This window comes from Myotis nattereri, assembly GCF_964212035.1.
Source record: "Myotis nattereri genome assembly, chromosome: 3".
NCBI classification, from domain to species: Eukaryota; Metazoa; Chordata; class Mammalia; order Chiroptera; family Vespertilionidae; genus Myotis; species Myotis nattereri.
Window position 1 is genome coordinate 145,219,002 of NC_138077.1, and position 22,167 is coordinate 145,241,168.

Below are 22,167 nucleotides of genomic sequence, written 5' to 3' on the forward strand. Positions count from 1 at the left end.
AATGTATTATTACTTGTAAAAATTTCTATTTCATACAAGTAAGATTATTTTGACCAATAATACCTGTTTTTCAAGTTTAGTTTGAATGTCTTCCAGCTCTCCATTTCTTATTGTCTCTTGTTGTAACATTTGCTGCTGTTGCTGAAGAGTATGCTGTAGAATAGCATTTTGCTCAGAGGTCTCTTGAAGACTATGATTTTTTATCTTTAGCTCTTTCTGTAAACAGTATACCTAACAAATATATACATTTGTCATTATTAATGACATGCTTCAAATAAAAAACACAAAATGTCAAAGATGTCTGCCTTGTTAGATAATTATCACACTTGCCATGTGGGACAATTATATTTATAGCTATAGGTTATTATGTGGAGGGGGGGCGGGTCCATCTTTCTGATGAGGAGATATGCTTATAGGGTTGGCCCTTGGATGGTGTCTGGGAATGTGCATTTTCACATTCCCTAAGAGATGAAATTGCTTTGTCTGGCTAGGGCATAGAATCATGCTTTCCTTTTGAAATTTTGATATTTGTTGCTGTTCCTGTGTGACCAGCGCCCCCATATAAAATATTGATCTGTGAGTCATAAGCAGGTTTCCCTGGGCAGAAATATTGTAGACGTTACCATATTTCACTGCTATAGAAAGAAGCATGTTCTATGTGATCCCTCCCAGAAGGAAGAGAACATTGGAGGCCATGAGTTTTGTCATACTCCTATCGATGTATCTTTTTCCCTTAGTAAAAATAAATTATAGCCGCAAAAGCATTATGTGCTATTTATTACATTATTGTTGCCATTATTGTAAAATTATATCCTAGCAATGCACTTTTGAATATTCATGGTCCAAAAAACACATAAAGGAATGACAATACGAACTAAGAAATCATACCTATTCACTGCAAATATTTAAAGACTTGAATATTGCATTCCTGCAAATTGCTTTAAAAGACACCTTTGAAATTATCTGAAAGCACTTATATTGGGGGGGGGGGGGTGGGAGGGGGAGGGAATGCCCTTTGTCCTAGTTTTCCAAATTCCAAAAAAAATCTGCCAAAAAAATTATTGTTAAATTTGAATAAACAATGCAGTATAATTTAATGATTATTTTATAATATTCTTCGCTTGCTCCCAAAAGAAGGAGGTTAAATAAATGACCTTGATATGCTGAGCTCCTTCATATCACTTTGATTTAAAGTGATACAATCAGACTGGCCAGTGTGGTTCAGTGGTTGAGTATTGACCTATGAACCAGAAGGTACGGTTTGATTCCTGGTCAGGGAACATGCCCGGGTCACGGGCTCGATCCCCAGTGTGGGGTATGCAGAAGGCAGCCAATCAATGATTCTCTCTCACCATTGATGTTTCTTCTCTCTCTCTCCCTTCTTCTCTGAAATCAATAAAAATATTTATTGATAAAAATATCATTTTAAAAAAACAGATGTACTTGTAAAGTATTTTGAAAATAAACAATATCTCAAAAAGAAGTCACTTGACAAATATTCTATATGTAAAGAAAATATTCATTTACCTCTTCAGATTTCTTCTTTAGCTGTTTTTCAAACTTTTCCTTATTTCCTTCCAATTGATTCAAATGCAAGGCAAGTTCTTCCTTACAAATTTCCAATGCTGAATCTAACTGTCTGACCTAAGCAGCAAAAATTTGAAACAGGAAAATCAACTCATATTAATAAGTGTTTATTATATGCTCAATATTTTATAGATTTATGTCCTAATGCTAATTCACTGCTTCAAACAGTGAATATATAGTCAAACTTAGGACATAAAATATGAATACAGAAGAGATTTACTTAGACACTAACTTTTTCATTGCAAACTAGGAAACCAGAAAATGGAGCTGAAGAATAAATAGGACATGAACAAGTGAGAAAGGTCATTCCAGAAAGAAGGAGTATGTTCAGAGTTAAGTCTCTGTAAAAGGGAATGGTGAGAAGCTGGCAGGAGCTCAGCATATCAAGAGTATGAATTTGTTCTGTTCATCAGATTTTTTATTCATTTGATTTTTAGATTCACTTGTTGATAGATATGTATTTGTTGTCACTTTGTTGTTCATAAACTGGTGAATGTTATAGAATCAGGGGCATGGAAAGGGAGCAGACTGACAATTCTTGAGGGGAAGGGGATATGGAGGGTGCAGAAAGAGAATGGACAAAGAGCTTATACCTATGGACGAGGACAGTGGGGGGGGGGGGCGGGGTGGGCAAGGGCCTGGAGTGCAGTGGGAACCGGGTGGAGGGGAGCTATGGGGGGGGGGGGAGAGGAACACATCTGTAATAATCTGAACAATAAAGATTTAAAAAGAGAGTATGACTGTTAGAGATGTGTATTTGGGGGAGAAGGCAAGATAGAGAGGCCAGCCAACAAGAACCTGTAAAACAAACACTCTAAAAGGAAAGCAGTATTTGAGCCTACTCCTTAAGTTTCCTTGATCAAGAAAAATAGCAAAGTGAGTATAAACTGTTATATTGTGCTAATGCAGAAGTCAATAAGAAAATGAAAATGTTGTCAGCCTGAAAGCTGCTTTTGCTTTGAATCAGTGAAAATAGTTTTAGAAAGGCAGCAATGTAACTTGGTTCAAGGGTTTTACAGTTGCAAATGCTTAATATAAAGAGAAAATTAGCAACAAGTAACCCAAATCAACAAATCTATTTTTTGAAAAATTAATTCAAGAGCCAGTTTGCATACATGCTCTATCTCCTATCTGCTAATAAGATTCTTGTCTTGGTCCTTTCTTGTCCTTACAGTAATACAGTAATTTTGAGCTTGTCGGGTATTTTCTCTCTCTCTCTCTCTCTCTCTCTCTCTCTCTCTCTCTCTCTCTGTATATTTTTATTGATTTCAGAGAGGAAGGGAAAGGGAGAGATAGAAACATCAATGATGAGAGAGAATCATCCATCAGGTGCCTCCTGCACGCCCCTCATTGGGGATCAAGACCACAACCAGGGCATGTGCACTGACAGGGAATCGAACTAGTGGGCTTCTTTGTGCCTTGGGTGGATGCTTAACCACTGTGAGTAACACCAGCCAGGTCTCACTCTCTCTCTCTCTCTCTCTCTCTCTCTTAAATATATTTCTTTATTGATTTAAGAGAGAGGAAGAGACAGAAACATCAATGATGAGAATCATTGATCGGCTGCCCTCCGCACGCCCCCCACTGGGGATCAAGCCCGCAACCCGGGCATGCACCCCTGGCCGGAATCGAACCCGGTACCCTTCAGTCCGCAAGCCGACGCTCCATTCACCGAGCCAAACTGGCCAGGGCATCTCTCTCTCTCTTAATAGCATCCTATTGTGAAAAAAATCTAAACAAGATAAGCAGAAAAAGAAAAAAATGTTCCATCAGATACTATTCTGTATCATGAAATTATACTTACAATTCTTATTTCTAAAAAGAAAACCTTGACACAGATTTCAAAGATTGTCCCTAGAGCTTGTGAATGTAACCATCAACAGCTTTAAAAGCTTGTAATTTTGAATGATTATTTTTTGTTAATAAACTGTTGTCCTCATGATTTTTAATTAACATTTGTTTATGAAAGGTATAAATATTTGCAAGTTTTCTTTCTTAAGCATGAGAATGAGCACTGGTACTTGTGTCATCTTACACAGAGAAAAATAAAATCTATGACTGTCAGAATATCACTACATTGATAATTAATAATGTAAAAACTCATTCAGACAAGATTCATCACTAAATGTTAAAACCAATGGCTATAAAGTTGTTGAGGATCAAGGCCTTTACATGGTCTCCAAGAATTATTGCACATTTTTGTGTATTAATTATAATGGAAAAAATGTGCCCTTAAAACAGTGAGATCTGGCAATAACCACCTTAAATAAAGTGTAAAGATTGGTAATGCCAATAATGGGGTGATCAGACATTATGGGTCTCCTGATATGAAGCAGTGGGAGGAACACAGTATAACCCATGTGGTGTTCTAGTTGACTTAGACTTTTCAAAATATTTAAGTGTTATGAAGAATAGGAGACAGTGAATTTAGGGGAATCTAAAGAACCAAATGCAACACATAAACTATAATTAAATCCTAGACTGGGGAAAAGGAACAAAGCAAAAGCAGTGCAAATCAAGGTTTTACCAGGTATACAAACCCCCTGAACACCCCACTCAAATGAAGAGTCTAATTCAGAAACAAGGACAGGAATAGGGTGATGCAAGGAAGGTACCTAGAGGTAAAAATTTAAAGAGGCACTTAGGGTCATGAAAGTTCTGACCCTTCCACTTGTATGACCCTAAGAGTAAGCATCTCCTTAAATTTTTGCCCTTGCTTCACCGTAGTTCCATATTTGTTCTATAGGTCTGTGGCACAGCAGATATTCTGCAAGTCAAACAAGTTCCCAGGGGATGCTAATGCTGCTAGTCAATGTTTGAGCATACTCTGAGCAACAAGGCTGTAAAAACATTTTTAAATAATTGGGAAATTTTCAGTATGAACTGTGTATTGTTATTGAATTATTGTTTACTTTCTCTGGCATGTACAGGTGGTGTGGTCCTGAAGGAGAAAGTTCCTGTTCATAGGAGATGCAACTTTAAGTATTAAAGGCACAAAGTGTTATGACATCAGCAACTTCTCAGGTAATCTGTCAAAAAGGGAAGTGTGTGAGCAGGGGGAAGGGATATTGGGTGGATGCAAACACAAGGGTGTGTATGCATGTGTGTACAGAGAGACGAAGTGAGTATAGCTAGCACTTAACAAACAGTGAATCTACAAAGATGTTCTCCCTACTATTATTCCAATATTTTTGTAGAATGACGCCAAAACCGGTTTGGCTCAGTGGATAGAGCATCGGCCTGCGGACCGAAAGGTCCCGGGTTCGATTCCAGTCAAGGGCGTGTACCTGGGTTGCGGGCACATCCCCAGTAGGAGATGTGCAGGAGGCAGCTGATCGATGTTTCTCTCTCATCGATGTTTCTAACTCTCTATCTCTCTCCCTTCCTCTCTGTAAAAAATCAATAAAATATATTTTTTAAAAAAATTTTTTTGTAGAATGAAATTTAAAAATTAATAAACCAATTAAAACTAATAAATAATAAAAAACAAACATCCACTACTCCACTAGATTTCTTATTTTTGAACAGAGCTTGAGAGTGTGAATCTCATATAAATAAACATCATTACTGTATACAAAACACTTACTGCTCTGATGAACCAAAAACCTACTCAGGGGTACAACCTGGGGCAACTGGATGGGAGTTCTACACTATCCTTTCTTCAACAAAAGCACCTAAGCTCTTCTTCTTTCCCCTTCCCCCCACTTATGACTTTCTTTTTTGAGGGGATCTAGAGTGGAAAATAAAAACAAAACAATAAATAAATAGAATCTAAATCTAATAAACACTCTCAATTTTCTATTTAATAGCAGGCTAAAAAATTACTTTAATTTACTGATTTTCTTATTACTTGTTTAGAATTTTCCCATCAATTTTCTAGCTCTCATTAAGCTAGAAGCTGCATCATACTTTTCTAAGTGATACATTTTTAAACTGGGCCCTGGCTGAGTAGCTCAGCTGGTTGAAGCATTGTCCCAATATGCTAGGGTTGCAGGTTCAATCCCAGGTCAGGACATATGCAAGAATGCATAAGTAAATGGAAGAACAGACTGATGTTTATCTTTCTGTCTCTCTCGTTCTTCCTCTCTCTCTCTAAAAATCAATCAATCAGTTAATCAATAATTTAACCCCTAGCTGGTTTGGCTCAGTGCATAGAGCATCAGCCAGCAGACTAAAGGGTCCCAGGTTCAATTCCGGTCAGGGGCACATGTCCAGGTTGTGGGCTCGATCCCCAGTAGGGGGCTTGCAGAAGGCAGCCGATCAATGATTCTTTCTTATCACTGATGTTTCTATCTCTTCCTCCCCTTTCCCTTCCTCTCTGAAATCAATAAAAATATATTTTAAAAAATAATTTAAAAAAAAACCAAACTTTAAATTGATCCTAATAACTCTCCTGCAGATAGAAAATTCGTAATTTTTTTATGCAAAGAACTAATTAACGTATGCAGAATGATAATGACATAATCAAGAAAAGAGAACTAGATTTCAAACTTCTTTTTTACTGCTACAAATATCCAATATGTTAAGACTCATTTAGCCCCAGCTGGTATACTCAGTGGATAGAGTGTCAGCCTGTGCACTGAAGGGTCCGGGGTTTGATTCTGGTCAAGGGCACAGGCTTGATCCCCAGTAGGGGACATATTCTCTCTCTTCATTGATGTTTCTATCTCTCTCCCTCTCTCTCTGAAATCAATTTTAAAAAAAAGAATCATTAAGTATAACTTCAGTTATAAGAATTTTGTTTCTATTTCAATGACAGTAAAACTATTAAAGGTACCAAGGGAATAAAACCCAACATCATAATTCATTCATTTGTTGATTTCCTTCCTGTCTCTTACCTGGCTATTAATATGCAGAAATAACTTATCAGATGATGGGCTAGATGTGTTAGGTGGTTTAAAGAAAAACAGGAGTTAAGTGGCAATATAAGTTTTATTTAATAAAATTATTTCATGCCCACAACCTTTGTACAGTAGTGATTTTTAATATTAATTATCTTAGAGGTTAGTTTTACATGAAGCAATGAATTGACATGGCATGAAATATTAAAAGTTTAGAAAATACTATGGGAAAGTTATGGATAAACATATAATTGTGTTTACATGGGTATACAAGGTCACAAAATGGATTAAAAACCAGACAAAAGTACTAGTACTATACAACACCAATTTTTAAAATTCCTTTATATTCAAGCCATATATGACAGAATAAAGATAGCAGTATGTTTGGATCTATTTTTAATACTAAAAATGCAAATGAGAAAATATTGAATACATAGTAATTACGTATTAAATTCTGAGTAACTTGGCATATACTAAGCATTTTATGTATCTCATTAATCTGAATCTCACACTATTGTTATCCTTATTTTACAGATAAAAAAAATTAAAGTTCAGAGAGCATAAATAACCTAGCTGAGGTTATGTCAGTTAGTAAACTGTGAAGCCAGAACTGAAACCTAAGTTAATTTATCTCCAAAGCCCATGCTTTTAAGCATGAAGATATATTAGTCACAAATCGTATTTTATCTGGAAATTCTGAGTTTATCCCCTAGTTAATCTTAGAACAGGTAGAAAGAAATAAAACTGGACTGCTTATAGTTTCATCTCCTTTCACTTTCACTGTTAATTCTTTACTAGTAATATTAACAAGTAGCTAATGTTAAAAAAAATTTAATGTTAAAAAAATGGTTAGATAATATAAAAAAGCAAAAAAAAGAGGTTAGATAATATACAAACTAAATTATCAACTATCAAGTAATTAAGACCAAAACTCACATTGAAGAAAATATATTTACAGAAGCTAAGTTCGTTGACCCAAGTAAAATCTTTACCTTTTGATTTTTATATTGATAATTTTTACAATTTATAGAAAAAAGTGAAAAAAACCACAGGAATGTCTCCATTAAGAAAAAAAATTTTAAGCATTTTTATTATCCTCACCTAAGGATATGTTTACTGATTTTTTAGAGAGAAGAAGGGAAAAAGGGAGAAAGACAAACGGAGAGAGACATCCATGTGAGAGAGAAACATCGATCGATTGCCTCCCAAACACACCCGACCAGGGATCAAGCCTGAAACCTAGTTATGTACCCTGACCGGGTACTGAACCCACAATCCTTTGGTGTATGGGACAATGCTCCAACTAACTGAGCCACCAACCAGGGCTAAGAAAAATTTTTTTTACATTTCTTTAAGTATTCGCATCCTAACCTTGATTGTTTCTTCAGATACTTGGTTCTGTAATGCTTTCAAAGCTTCATCTTTCTTCATATTTTCCTTTTCCATTTCCTGAAAACAGATTGATAAGCAAAAATATAAGTATGGTTATAAATATTTTAGCATTACTAATATGCTGTTTAATAACTGATAAAGGTATGTTACAGAAACATAAACTTAAAATACTACTCAGCTTTTAAAAAGCGTTTTTATAAAGATGGTTTTACCCTTTTGCTTTCTGTCAACAGCCTGTCTAGTGATTCAAGATGATGCTGTTTGCATATTATGTCTTGCTGCAACATGGACATAGTCTTTTCTTGCTCTTTAAATTGCTGGTCTTTTTTCTCTAGTTGAGATTCAAGCTTAACATAAAAATAAGATTTATTAATTTTCATGTCAAATTTTTTAAATTTTTAAAACATTTAAATATATAAAAAATATAATTCATGTTAAATTACTGAAATTACATATATTTTTGCATTTTACCAAATTTCCTTTCGTTTCCCTTCTTTTAGAGAAGAAATGAAATCATATGCCCACGTCTTATCCCTTTACTCCTTCACCAATACTAGACTGAAATTGAACTGTATCATTCTGTGGTGTTTCATTCTTACACATTTTTTGTGCTTTTAATATATGCATTTAGTGCTATAAGCTTCCCAGAGCTGCTCTAGCTGCACCCCACAATTTTTATGTTGTGTTTTCATTTTCATTCAGTGTGAATTGTTTTAACTAACCTTGAGACTTACTTTTTGATCCATGGATTATTTAGAAGTGTGTTGTTTAGCTTCAAGTATTTGGGGACTTTTCAGATATCTTAATGGTTTCTAGTTTAATTCCATTAAAGTCAGAGGACATTCTATGTATGATTTCAATTTTTACATTTGATAAAGCTTATTTTGACCTAGGGTATGGCATACCTTAGTGCACATTTCATGAAGGTACACTGGAGAAGAATGTATATTCTATTGTTGGGTGAAATATTCTATAAATGTCAATTAGGCTAATTTGATAAACAGTGGTGTTCAGGTGAGTTCTATATCCTTGCTGATTTTTAAAAAATATTTTTTTATTGATTTTAAACAGAAAGGAAGGGAGAGGGAGAGATAGAAATCAATGATGAGAGAGAATCATCAATTGGCCGCCTCAGGCATGCCCCCTACCAGGGATCAAGCCCTTAACCTGGGCATGTGCCCTGACCGGGAATTGAACTGGTGGTCTTTGGTTCATAGGTTGACACTTAACCACTGAGCATACTGGCTGGGCTATCTTTGCTGATTTTTATGGCTACTTATTCTGTTGATTACATAAAAGAGTAGTGTTGATGTCTCCAACTATAGTTTTGGATTAATTTCTTTCTCCTTTCATACTTCTTCACATTTACTCCATGTATTTTCACCAGGGGGCAGACGCTCAATTCTTTTGTTAGGTACCTACACATTTAAGACTGTTTGAGCCTTTTATCACTATGTAATGTTCCTCTTTTTCAACTGCAAGTTTCTTTCTTTTGACATCTACGTTGATATTTATATAGCCACTGCAGCTTCCTTTTCTTTGCCTGGGACATCTTTTTCCAACCTTTTATATTTAACCTATCTACTACATCTTTATATTTAACACAAGAGGCCTACTGAACGACACTTGCAGTCAGGGACCCCTCGGGGGATGTCTGACTGCCGGCTTAGGCCTGCTCCCCTAGGCATTGCTCTGGAGGCAGAAGAGGCTCCCACCAACCAGCTTCTGGCTGAGCAGTGTTCCCCCTGTGAGAGTGCACTGATCACCAGGGGGCAGTTCTTGCATTGAGCGTCTACCCCCTGGTGGTCAGTGCACATCATAGCGACTGGTCTTTCCATTCTTCGGTTGATTTCCATATTATGGTTTTATTATATAGGATGGATTTCTTGAAGAGTATATATATATATTTGAGTTAATTTTTTAAATACAATCTCACATCTTTTATTTGGTGTATTTAGAACATTTACATCTAAAGTAATATTTGAGCCCTAGCCTGGTAGCTCAGTTGGTTAGTGTCGTCCCATATACCAAGGTTGCACGTTCAATCTCCAGTCAGGACACATATAAGCAACCAATGAATGTATAAATTAGTGGAGCAACAAACTGATGCCTCTCTCTCTCTCACTCTCTAAAATTAATAAATTAAAAAATAAAGTAATATTTTATAAGACTGGATTTAACCAGTTAACTGCCACAATATTTTTAATTTAATTAAAAAAGGTCTGCCGCTTGCGTCTATAGACGCTTATGGTGTACAAATGGTTAAACACATCATTTCATTATTAGTTTTCTCTTTGAATCCTGTTCCTTCCTGTTTCTACTGTCCAGTCTTCTTTTAAATATATGAATATTTTCAGAATTCTATTTTATCTATTGGCTCTTTACTATGTCATTTTTAGTGGTTTTGCTAAGATTATAATATACATATTTAATTCTTCATACTTTGCTGAGAATTAAATTTTGCCACTTGAATTAAAATGTAGAAACTTTATATAAATATATATCCCTTAACCTCCTCTTTTATGTTGTAGTTGTCCAGTGTATTACACCAACATATATTAAAATCTCAATAGACAATGCTATAATTTTTTTCTTCAAATGTCCTAAAACCTTAAGAGAAGAAAAATAGTGCATTGTATCTAACCAAATAGTTACTGTTTTTGTTGTTCTTCCCTCACTCCTGAGGTTCCAAGTTTCCTTCTGGTATTATTTCTTTTTGTTTGAAGAACCTTATTTTGGAACAAGTACACTGGTGGCAAAATCTCTAAACTGTCCTCCATCTAAGAATATCTTCATATTCCCTAAATAATATCTGAACATTCTATGGTTCATGGATTTTCTCTTTCAGCACTAAATGGTTTCTCTTCTAATCTTCATGGTTTTTGATGAGAAATCTACAGTAATTTTAGTATTTGTTCCTTTATATGCAATGTGTTATTTCTCTGGGTGCTTTTAAGATATTTTTGGTTTTGATTTTCAGCAAGAACTTTGATGTATTTTAAAGTTGTTTTCTTTGATCTAACTTCTTTGAGCTTGTTAATTTGTAAACTTATTTCCTTCTATTCTATTTTATTTATTATTTATTTTTAAAAAATATATTTTATTGATTTCAGAGAGGAAGAGAAAGGAGAGAGATAAAAACATCAATGATGAGAGAGAATCACTGATCAGCTGCCTCCTGCACGCCCCAACTGGGGATCGAGCCTGCAACCCAAGCATGGGCCCTTGACCAGAATCAAATCCGGGACCCTCTAGTCCACAGGCTGACACTCTATCCACTGAGCCAAACCAGCTAGGGTTTTATTTTATTTTTAAATATGTTTTTATTGATTTCAGAGAGAGGAAGAGAGAGGGAGAGGGATAGAAACATCAATGAGGAGAGAGAATATGCCTCTACTGGGGACTGAGCCCACAACCTGGGCATGTGTCCTGAGCAGGAATCGAACAGTGACTTCCTGGTTCATGGGTTGATGCTCAACCACTGAGCCACATGGGCTGAGCTATTTCTTTCAATAAAATTGTGAAGTTCTCAGTCATTATTTCTTCAAATATTTTTTTTGGTACCAGTCTTATTCTCTTCTCTGGGACTCTGATGACATGAATGTTAGACCTTATGATATTGTCCCAAAGGTCCCTGAGGCTCTGTTCATTTTCTTCCAAATGTTTTTTTTTCCTCTCTGTTGCTCAGACTGAATAATGTCTATTGCTCTATATTTCAAGCTCATATTTTTTTCCTCATTAGCTCCATTCTGTTATTAGGCATATACAAATGATACATATTTTTACTTAGCCTTGTGTTCTTGGTCTCACATCTTTTTCTTTACTTATGTTTTTACTATTTACTTTCTACCCACAGTTAAGAGTGCTTCTATTCTCCACCAATCTTCAAGCAAGTGATATCTCTACTGGAAAAGAATCTATAGAATCACTCTTAGTTTGGTAATGTGAAAAAATAATGATGGGGGGGGGTGGGTAAGGGCTGGGAGAAGGGGGGGGAATGGGAGCTATTTGTACTACTATCAATAATAAAAATACATACTTAAATTGAAAAAAAAAAGATTAAAATTGAAATGGCAGGAGTGCTATATAAGAAAGCATTTAAAAATGATCCAGGCCCGGCTGGGATAGCTCAGTGGTAGAATGTTGACCCATGTACTAAGAGGTCACTAGTTCAATTCCTGATCACGGTACATGCCCAGTTTGCAGTATCAATCCCCAGCAGGAAGCAGCTGATCTTTTCTCCTCCCTCCCTCCCTCCCTCCCTCCCTTCCTTCTTTCTCTCCTCTCTCTCTCTAAAAATCAATTTTTAAAAATCTGTTGTTCTTTATTAAAAAAAAAAAAAGATTCAGAAGCAATGGGATTCTGATTATAGTCCTTGCCAGTAACTTTTTATGTCTTTATTTCCTCAGATATTAAAAAAAGGAAGTTGGACTAGTAATGTTAAGGTAATTTTTATTCTATATCTACTTGTAAAAAATATTAATGTCTTACTCTTTCAATCTGCTTTTCCATTTCTTTATGCTGTTCAAGATGAATTTTCTTTGCCTTTTCAAAAGCTAAACAAATTTTCTCATGTTCTGTGTTGATATTGGTTTCTAGACTTCTTATCTTTTCATTCTTTTCCTAGGAATACAAAAACACTTGAAAAGAATTTAATTGAGAGGTAGTTTTACATAAGAATATATTAGTAAAGCATTATATTTGTGATACTCTATTCTTTAAAGATTCATAGTAGTTAATAAATCAAACTTCAAAAATATTTAAATACTGAGAGAAACCAAGATGGCGGCATAGCTAAACACTGGAAATTTCTGCCTCCCACAACAACTTCAAAAATACAACTAAAAGACAAAACGGACATCATCCAGAACCACAGGAAGGCTGGCTGAGTGGAAATTCTACAACTAGAAGGAAAGAGAAAAGCACACTGAAACTCAGAGGAGCTGCGGAGGTGAAGTGCAAAGCTACGGAGGCGCATGCGGCAAGGGCTGGCGACTGAGGACGTGGCTGTCTTTGTGAATCAGGAGGGAGTCACAAGCCCCCGACTGCTCTGAACTCTGGTTCCGGGAAGTCTCTGGGGACCCTGACTCGTGCGGGGAGAGACTGGAAGGTCTGGCAGCGGGCAGAATTCGGAACTCGAGGGCGGCTTTCTCTCGGATGTGCTTGCAGCAATTACCGGGACACTGAGACGCGGGGCCCCTTAGGGCTGGGCTGAGGATCAGGCATAGCTGCTTGCTCCGCCCTGTTGATCCCCTGAGACCCCACCCCACCCAAGCTGCGGCAGAGGCTTTTGCATATGAATGACCTAGCCCTTTGCAATCTAAAATTACCTAACAAACTGCAGCTGGGCCAGACAGACCCAGAACTTCAAAGAGAAGGCCCAAGGCCCCACAGCAGCTTGAACTGCTTCACAGCTGGGCCTCATTTGGGCACCTCCAAACTCCAAAAAAGGAAGGGGAATCTGCAGTTCTCTTCATAGCTCCTGCTGGGTAACCTCAGGCAGAGGCTAAATTAGCACCTCCTTAGATCCAAGAGCCAGTGTACCCAGTCGTCAGAGGGGGACCATCCAGATTACAACTCCTCAGATCCATAAGGGACATACTCAGGGCGCAGACTCAGTGAGCACCAAAGTCCCACTGAAGCAAGTCTTGCCCCAGAAGGGTGTCTTCAGCACAGAAGTTCTCCCACCATAGACACAGCTGATTCTCACTGCCAATTGGCCTGGAGGTCAATTCCTCCCAGTGATACCTACAGCAATCAAGGCTTAACTACAACAAGACTGTGCACAAAGCTCACAAAGGGATGCACCAAGAGTGTCCACCTTAGGTAATTGGGGAGGCTGAGCCACTGGGCCCTATAGGACACCTAGCACACAAAGCCACTCTACCAACACAGGGAAGCAGTCAAAATGCGGAGACAAAGAAACAGGACACAAATGACAGAAATGGAGGCAAGCAAACTACTGGATATAGAGTTCAAAACCACACTTTTAAGGTTTTTCAAGAACTTTCTAGAAACCGCCGATAAATTTAGTAAGACCCTCAAAAAGTCTGGTGAGACCGCCGATAAATGTAGCTAGACCCTCAAGAAATCTAGTGAGACCCTTGAGGTTATGAAAAAGGACCAACTAGAAATTAAGCATACACTGACTGAAATAAAGGATATTATGCAGAGTTCCAACAGCAGACTAGAGGATCGTAAGAATCAAGTCAAAGGTCTGAAATATGAAGAAGCAAAAAACACCTAACCGGAAAAGCAAAATGAAAAAAGGATCCAAAAATACGAAGATAGTGTAAGGAGCCTCTGGGACAGCTTCAAGTGCACCAACATCCAAATTACAGGGGTACCAGAAGAAGAGAGAGAGCAAGATACTGAAAACCTATTTGAAGAAATAATGACAGAAAACTTCCCCCACCTGGTGAAAGAAATAGACTTACAAGTCCAGGAAGCGCAGAGAACCCCAAAAAAAGGAATCCAAAGAGGACCACACCAAGACACATCCTAATTAAAATGCCAAGAGCAAAAGACAAAGAGAGAATCTTACAAGCAGCAAGAGAAAGACAGTCAGTGTCCTACAAGGGAGTACCCATACAACTGTCAGCTGATTTCTTAACAGAAACTTTGCAGACCAGAAGGGAGTGGCAAGAAATATTCAAAGCGATGCATAGCAAGAACCTACAACCAAGATTCTTCTACCCAGCAAAGCTATCATTCAGAATTGAAGGTCAGATAAAGAGCTTCACAGATAAGGAAAAGCTAAAGGAGTTCATCACCACCAAACCAGTATTATATGAAATGCTGAAAGGTAGGTATCCTTTAAGAAGAGGAAGAAGAAGAAAAAGGTAAAGATACAAATTATGAACAACAAATACACATCTATCGACAAGTGAATCTAAAAATCAAGTGAATAAATAATCTGATGAACAGAATAAACCGGTGATTATAATAGAATCAGGAGCATAGAAAGGGAGTGGACTGACTATTCTCGGGGGGGAAAGGGGTGTGGGGGATGCGGGAAGAGACTGGAGAAAAATCGTGCACCTACGGATGAGGACAGTGGGGGGGGGGAGGTGAGAGCGGAGGTGGGGTGGGAACTGGGTGGAGGGGAGCTATGGGGGGAAAAAAGAGGTACAACTGTAATAATCTGTACAATAAAGATTTAATTAAAAAATATTTAAATACTTATTAAAAAGGCAAAATGGTTATTTTAAAAATTGTATCAAAATGAGAAATTTAAACTACTTAAAAAAACTGTGAAGCATTACCAATGGACATAAGTCACTGGGGGGTAGGGGAGGCCAGGGGATTGTCAAGGGCGGGGGGGAAAAAAAGGACACATATGTAATACCCTTTGTAATACTTTAAGCAATAAAAAAAAAAGTGAAAAAACAAACTGTGAATATCAAAGAACTACTATTATTTCCTTCAACTCTACTAGTATAAAAATGAGAAAATGTACGTAACAATTGCATATAATATTAACCTAAAGATATGAAAACAAAAAAGAAATAATGGGAGGAATTTAGAATTTATACTTTCCTATATGATATATTTTATAATAATAATACTAAAACAAACATGCTGTCACGAATTAAGTGCCTTAAAGTCATGGTGAATTTGTAGCAAAAAAAAAAAAAAAAGGTAATTTTTACCATAAGCTCCTGTTCAAGTTCCGCATTTTTTGCAGCAATAGAGGAATAAGCAACTATTTTTTCCTCCAGCTGTTTCTCTAGAGTTAAAAGTTGAGAACATTTCTTTGTCATCTAAAAACAGATCAAAATGAAAAATTATTTTAAAAACCTACTTTAAAAAATGAGTTACAATTTAGAAGAAAAACAAATAATGGAGATACAATGCAGCTCGTTTCATCTTTGTAATACATAAGCAATTTAATTCAGACCCTCTATGTCTAAGTAGGATTACACCTTAACCCATTTCTTAAAAGAAGCTATTAAAAACTAAAATTACTATAATAAAATGTTAACAATAGTTATTTGATGATAGAATTATCAATGCTTTATTTTTCCTTTGTCCCTTTTTGTATTTTCAACAAGATTGTGCTAATTTTGTAATTTTAAAAAAAGTTATTAATCTTAATACTTGATAATTTTCTAAGTAAGCTAAAGCTATAATTACAGACTGACTAAATCTCCTTTTCCATTACTTAAGCAAGCTCCTATCCCACAGGTCTTTTTCTTGGCTACAAACTTTAAGATGAGAATTCAGACATTTAAAAAGTGCCCCCAGAGATAACGGCAGCCCCTGGTTTGAAGGATGAGTATAACAGACACCTGTGTTCTGTGGGTCCACTATGACCTAATGAGTTATCCTTGTTCTGACCTCAATGGGATGAAGATCAGATACTCACAAAACACACATTATCCCCTTTTCAGAATGTAATCCACAGCATTATCTGTACCAGATTCATAAGCAGTTTTTTTAAAAAAAATTCACATCCCTGAGCATAACTCAATATCTGCTGAATCAAAATCACTAGGATCCAGAAATCTGCATGTTTAATAGGAGTCTCAGGTGGCTCTGCTGTTTGCAAAAATTTGAAATCCTCTATTACCACTATTTTTCTTCCAATTGCATAATCCAAATACTTTACTTGTACATGTGTATTAACCACATTAAGTTATACTTACAAGAAATAAGAGTATAACACAGTATAAATTCCATCAAATTTTAGATCTTTTAGCACCCTAAAGTGTATTTTCCTACTTTTAACATAGGTTATAAAGCAAATGTTTCCAAACAAAATTTTAGAAAGAATTTATAAATGGGGGGATAAGGACACATATGTAATACCTTAATCAATAAAGAAAAAAAATAGAAGAATTTATAACTTATGTGGTTCCATTAATATTTTTAAATGTATAAAACTGGACTTACAAACATACGATTTTTAATAAAAACCTACAATAATATATTTTTTCTTGTATGAAAATGTAGCCCATATAAACTGTTAATTCAAGCTTACTTCACTTTCAAGTTTGCTAGAGTTTGAAGCTTTCTCTAGCAGCTCTTCTTGAATCAGCTGGAACTGACTAGTTCTGTGGGCCATGTTAACTTTCAAATCAGAATTCTCAGCTTCTATTTGCATCAACTTAGTACGGAGTTCTTCTATTCCAGAAGCAAGTTTTTGCCTCTCTCTTTCATATTGCTTGCTCACAGTATGTTGATTTTGATCTTTTATACTTTCTGCTAGTAAAAATAAGAGGAAAATTATTCAGTATAAATTTCAAAAAAACCCTATTAGAATGTTAAAAGATTTAATCATAAAGTTTAGTTTTTGATCTAAAGAATAGTAAAGGGAATGGAGGATGAGATATACATTAAGGAAAATATAATGAAGCGAACATGGTAAGTACAGTACTTTCTAACTTAAATACATAATAAACTGGGAATAAGTTCTTTTTAGTATCACTAACTTTTATTTTTTTTTAAATATATTTTATTGATTTTTTACAGAGAGGAAGGGAGAAGGATAGAGAGTTAGAAACATCGATGAGAGAGGAACATCGATCAGCTGCCTCCTGCACACCCCACACCGGGGATGTGCCCGCAACCAAGGTACATGTCCTTGACCAGAATCGTACCCAGGACCCTTCAGTCCACAAGCGGATGCTCTATCCACTGAGTCAAACAGGTCAGGGCAGTATCACTCACTTTTATAGACTATTCCTTCATACCAGAAAAACTATTCCTTTGTACCAGGAAGAGCCCTTCTCTGTCTTTAAAAATCCCATTTTTTTTATAGAAATCATTGTTTTAAAAACAACATAACAAAACCCTTGTTATGTCTCCTTAAACTGAAGTTAATCATAAAATGTATTTGGATAACCTGAGATCATTATGAATATTCTGATATAAATGCAGGTTCAAAAGCTGAAAACAGTGACTCCCAGTCCAAACTAACTGATGAGAATTCAGTGATGCATTTTAAAACTGAGGGTTACCAGAGGCAGTTGTGTGAATACACCCTTTCTCCATTATAAACATACACACCTATCCTCACACCTCAAGATACCGGGAGCTTCAGAATTACTTTATAAAGGCATAATGTAAATGATTGCATGAAAATACACATAGATGTGGAAACAAGTAGAAATGTACTATGTCTTTAGTTCTTCCTATCAACTCTCCATCTTGCTAATATTTCACTTTCTACACTAGCTATCTATCATTGGCTCTATTCTTTTTTGATGTCAGAGAATCTATGACATATATTTATCAGCACCTCTAAAAACTTAGCATTCCTTCTGCTAATCCATCTTTCTTCTTTCTATTCTCTCTAATAACTTAGATATCTACTTTTCTCTGCTGTCATTTCTGCTGCTAGACTGTGTATTTGAATATAGACTGTGATACATTAAAGCTCTACATGTTAACCACCAAGGGAACCACTTAAAAAAATAGGTATAGTTAGTTAATTAGTAGTGGAGATTTTAAAAAATGAAATACTAAGAAGGCAAGAAAGATGGACAAAGGCCAATAGAACAAATAGTAAACAAATACTAAGATGGTAAATTTAAATCCAAAATGGAATACTAAGAAGGCAAAGATGAACAAAGGTCAATAGAATAAATAGTAAACAAATACCAAGATGGTAGGCTTAAACCCCCAAGGATTGATAGTTACATTTAATGAAAGTGACCTAAACATTCCTATTAAGGAGCAAAAAATGTCTACCTGCTTATAAAAGCAAGAACTAAGTATAAGACAATCACTTATACATAAAAATACAAGTTAAAATTATGGGGAAAATCATACTAGGCAAACACTAATCAAAATAGTTGGTGATAAACTATCAGATAAAAATAAATGGAAAGATGTTTTGTGCTCATGGATTAGAAAAATTATTATTGTGAAAATATCCATACTATCCACAGTGATCTACAGATTCAATCAAACCCATATAAAATTCCAATGGCATTTTCCACAAAAATAGAAGAAACAATCCTATAATTTCTATGGAACCGCAAAAGACCCCAAATAGCCAAAGCAATCTTCAAAAAGAACAAAGCTTGGAGGCACTAAGCTTCCTGATTTCAAAGTATATTACAAAGCCATAATATTCAAAACAGTATGGTACCATATGAAAACAGACACATAAATTAACAGAACAGAATAAAGAGCCCAGGAATAAATCCATGTATACATGACAAATTAATTTATAAAGGGGCTAAGAATATACAATGGAAAAAAAGGGCAGTCTCTTTAATAAATGGTGTTAGGAAAACTGGACAGTAACATGCAAAAGAATAAAACTGGACCACTATCTTACACCACACAAAATCAGATAAAAATGGATTAAAAACTTGAACATAAGGCCTATAACTATAAAAATCCTAGAAGAAAACATAGAGAGTAAACTCTTTAAACTCTATTCTGGTGATGCAATGGCAACAAAAGCAAAAATAAACAAGTAGGACTATATCAAATTAAAAAGCTTCTGTACGGCAAAAAAAAACCATCAACAAAATGAAAAGGAAATGTATGGAATGAAACAATATATTTGCAAATCATATATCTGACAAAGGGTTAATATCCAAAATATATAAAGAATTCATACAATTCAATAACAAAAAACAAACAAACAATCCAATTAAAACATGGTCAGAAGATCTAAATAGACATTTTCCAGAGAAGACACACAGATGGCCAACAGGCACATGAAAAGGTGCTCAACATCACCAATCATTAAAGAAATGCAAATCAAAACCACAATGAGGTATCATCTCACATCTATTAGAATGGCTATTGTGAAAAGACAAGAATTAACAAGTGTTGGTGAGGATTTAGAGAAAAGGCAACCCTTGTATACTCTTGGTGGGAATGTAAATTGGTGCTGCCCCTAAAGAGAATAGTATGGAGATTCCTCAAAAAATTAAGAATAGAACTACCATATGACCCAGAAATTCCACTTCTGGGTATTTATCTGAGGAAAACTAAATCACTGTCTTGAAAATATATCTGCACTCCTATGTTCACTGCAGCATTATTTACAATAGCCAAAACATGGAAGTAACCTAAGTAGCCATCAACAGATAAATGGATAAAGAAAAGGTGTGTATACGCAATGGAATATTATTAAGCCATAAAAAGAAGGGAAATCCTGCCATCTGTTACAACATGAATAGACCTTGAGGGCATAAGGCTAAACAAAATAAGTCAGACAGAGAAAGACAAATACTGTATGATCTCACTTATATGTGGATGGAATCTAAAATAAAACAAAGCCATAGATACAGAGAAAAAACAGGTGGTTGCCAGAGGCGGATGGGCGGCAGATGGGGGAGTGCAAAGGGCGAAGGTGGTCAAAAGGTACTGGGATGTAATGTACAGCATGGTGACTGCAGTTAATAATATTGTACAGTGCACTTGAAAATTGCTAAAAGAGTTGACCTTAGTAGTTCTCATCACAAGAAAAAAATCTGTGACTTTGTGTGGTGATGGATATTGACTTATTCTGGCAATCACTTCATAATAACTTGTATATGCAGATATTAAATCATTATGTTGTACAGCTAAAACTAATACAACGTTATATGTGATATATCTCAATAAAAAAGCTGGAGCTTCTATATTAATTTGGGACAAACTAATCTTCAATATAAAGTATATAAGCAGGAATAAAAACAGACATTTACTATAATAACAGGGTCCATTCAACAAGAAGACATAATAATCTTAAATGTGTAAGTATATAATATCTTCAAAATATCAGCAGCAAAGACTGACAGAATTAAAGGAATAAATTAACAAACCAGCATGTAAATCTGAAGATTTTAACACTACTCTCAGTCATTCACAGAACAAGTACACAAAACTTTTTTATTAAGGATAAAAAAGACTAAACACCATCAAACCAATTTCACATGATTGACATTCAAAAGAACATTCCACCAGCCCTGGCCTGGTAGCACAGTTGATTAGAGCCTCATCCTGATACACCAAGGTTGCAGGTTTGATCCCCAGTCAGGGCACACACAAGAAACAACCAAGGAATGCAGAAATAAATGGAACAACTGATGTTTCTCTCTCTCTCTCCCTCTCTCTCTCTCTCTCTCCCTCTCTCTCTCTCTCCTCTCCTCTCTCTCTCTCTCTCTCTCTCTCTCTCTCTCTCTCTCTCCCCCCTCCAACTCTCTCTCTAAAACCAATTTTAAAAAAAACAACACTAAAAAAAAAAAGAGAGAACACACTCCACTCAAAAATTATAGAATACTAGTACTTATTAATTTTTGTCAAATGCATCTGGAACATTCAACTATACACTGACTAAGCTTCCAAACAGTATTTATAAAATTAAATCTGGTTCACTCATGAATTAAGCTGTTTAATGGAAACAACCTAATGTCTACCGCTAATAACAGGTATCTGAAACGTCCCCAAATATAAGGAAATAAACACACACAAGAGATATACAATATCTGAAATGAAAGTATAATATGTATATTTAAATACATTAGAAAATAAGTTAAAGTAAACTTTAAGAAAAGTTAGAAAAAAGAAAATTAAATATAAAGTAAACTGGGAAGGAGTAAAAAGAACTGATTGTGGTGATTGTAACAAGGGTATATAAACATGAAAAACAAACAAATCGTATCAAGTGTTTGTTTTAGGGGAATATTTTATTGTAAGGAAATTTTACTTTAATAAAGTACTTTGGGGGGGGGGGCGGTTAATCTTCAACCGAGGATATTTTTTCATTGATTTTTAGGGAGAGTGGAAGAGAAAGGGAAAGAAAGAGGGAGAAACATCAATGATGAGAGAGAATCCTTGACTGGCTGCCTCCTGCACGCCCCCTACTGGGGATTGAGCCTGCAACCCAGGCATGTGCCCTTGACCAGAATCGAACCCGAGACCTTTCAGTCCACAGGCCGATGCTCTATCCACTGAGCCAAACCAGCTAGGGCAAGGTATGTGCCCTTGACAGAAATCAAACCTGGGACCCTTGGATCCATAGGCTGACCCTCTATCAGCTGAGCCAAACGGGCTAGGGCTAAAGTACATTTTTTTTTTAACTTTTTAAAAATATATATATTTTATTGATTTTTTTACAGAGAGGAAGGGAGAGAGATAGAGAGAAACATCGATGAGAGAGAAACATCAGCAGCTGCCTCCTGCACACCCCCTGCTGGGGATGTGCCTGCAACCAAGGTACATGCCCTTTACCGGAGTCGAACCTGGAACCCTTGAGTCCGCAGGCCGACGCTCTATCCACTGAGCCAAACCGGTTAGGGCTGTTCAACTTCTTTTTATTCCACTTTATTTCTTTTCAGTTTTATTGAGGTATAACTGACAAATAAAATTATAATTTATTTAAAGTGTACATAGGGAT

The 22,167-nt window shown here is 35.9% G+C and overlaps 1 protein-coding gene across 4 annotated transcripts in view; it reads right to left on the reverse strand.

The window, feature by feature from the left end:
- CCDC18 (coiled-coil domain containing 18) overlaps positions 1 to 22,167 on the reverse strand; it is a 125,982-nt gene that overhangs the window by 62,015 nt on the left and 41,800 nt on the right. Inside the window, exons 13-19 of one of the 4 annotated variants that reach the window (XM_081087748.1) lie at positions 16,804 to 17,027; positions 15,473 to 15,583; positions 12,312 to 12,443; positions 8,033 to 8,167; positions 7,800 to 7,877; positions 1,528 to 1,644; positions 64 to 231 (exon numbers count right to left, since the gene is read on the reverse strand). In XM_081087748.1, the coding sequence (XP_080943874.1) occupies positions 64 to 231; positions 1,528 to 1,644; positions 7,800 to 7,877; positions 8,033 to 8,167; positions 12,312 to 12,443; positions 15,473 to 15,583; positions 16,804 to 17,027 (965 nt within the window). The remainder of the gene's footprint in view (positions 1 to 63; positions 232 to 1,527; positions 1,645 to 7,799; positions 7,878 to 8,032; positions 8,168 to 12,311; positions 12,444 to 15,472; positions 15,584 to 16,803; positions 17,028 to 22,167) is intronic. The other 3 variants (XM_081087749.1, XM_081087750.1, XM_081087751.1) reach the window with 3 other exon arrangements.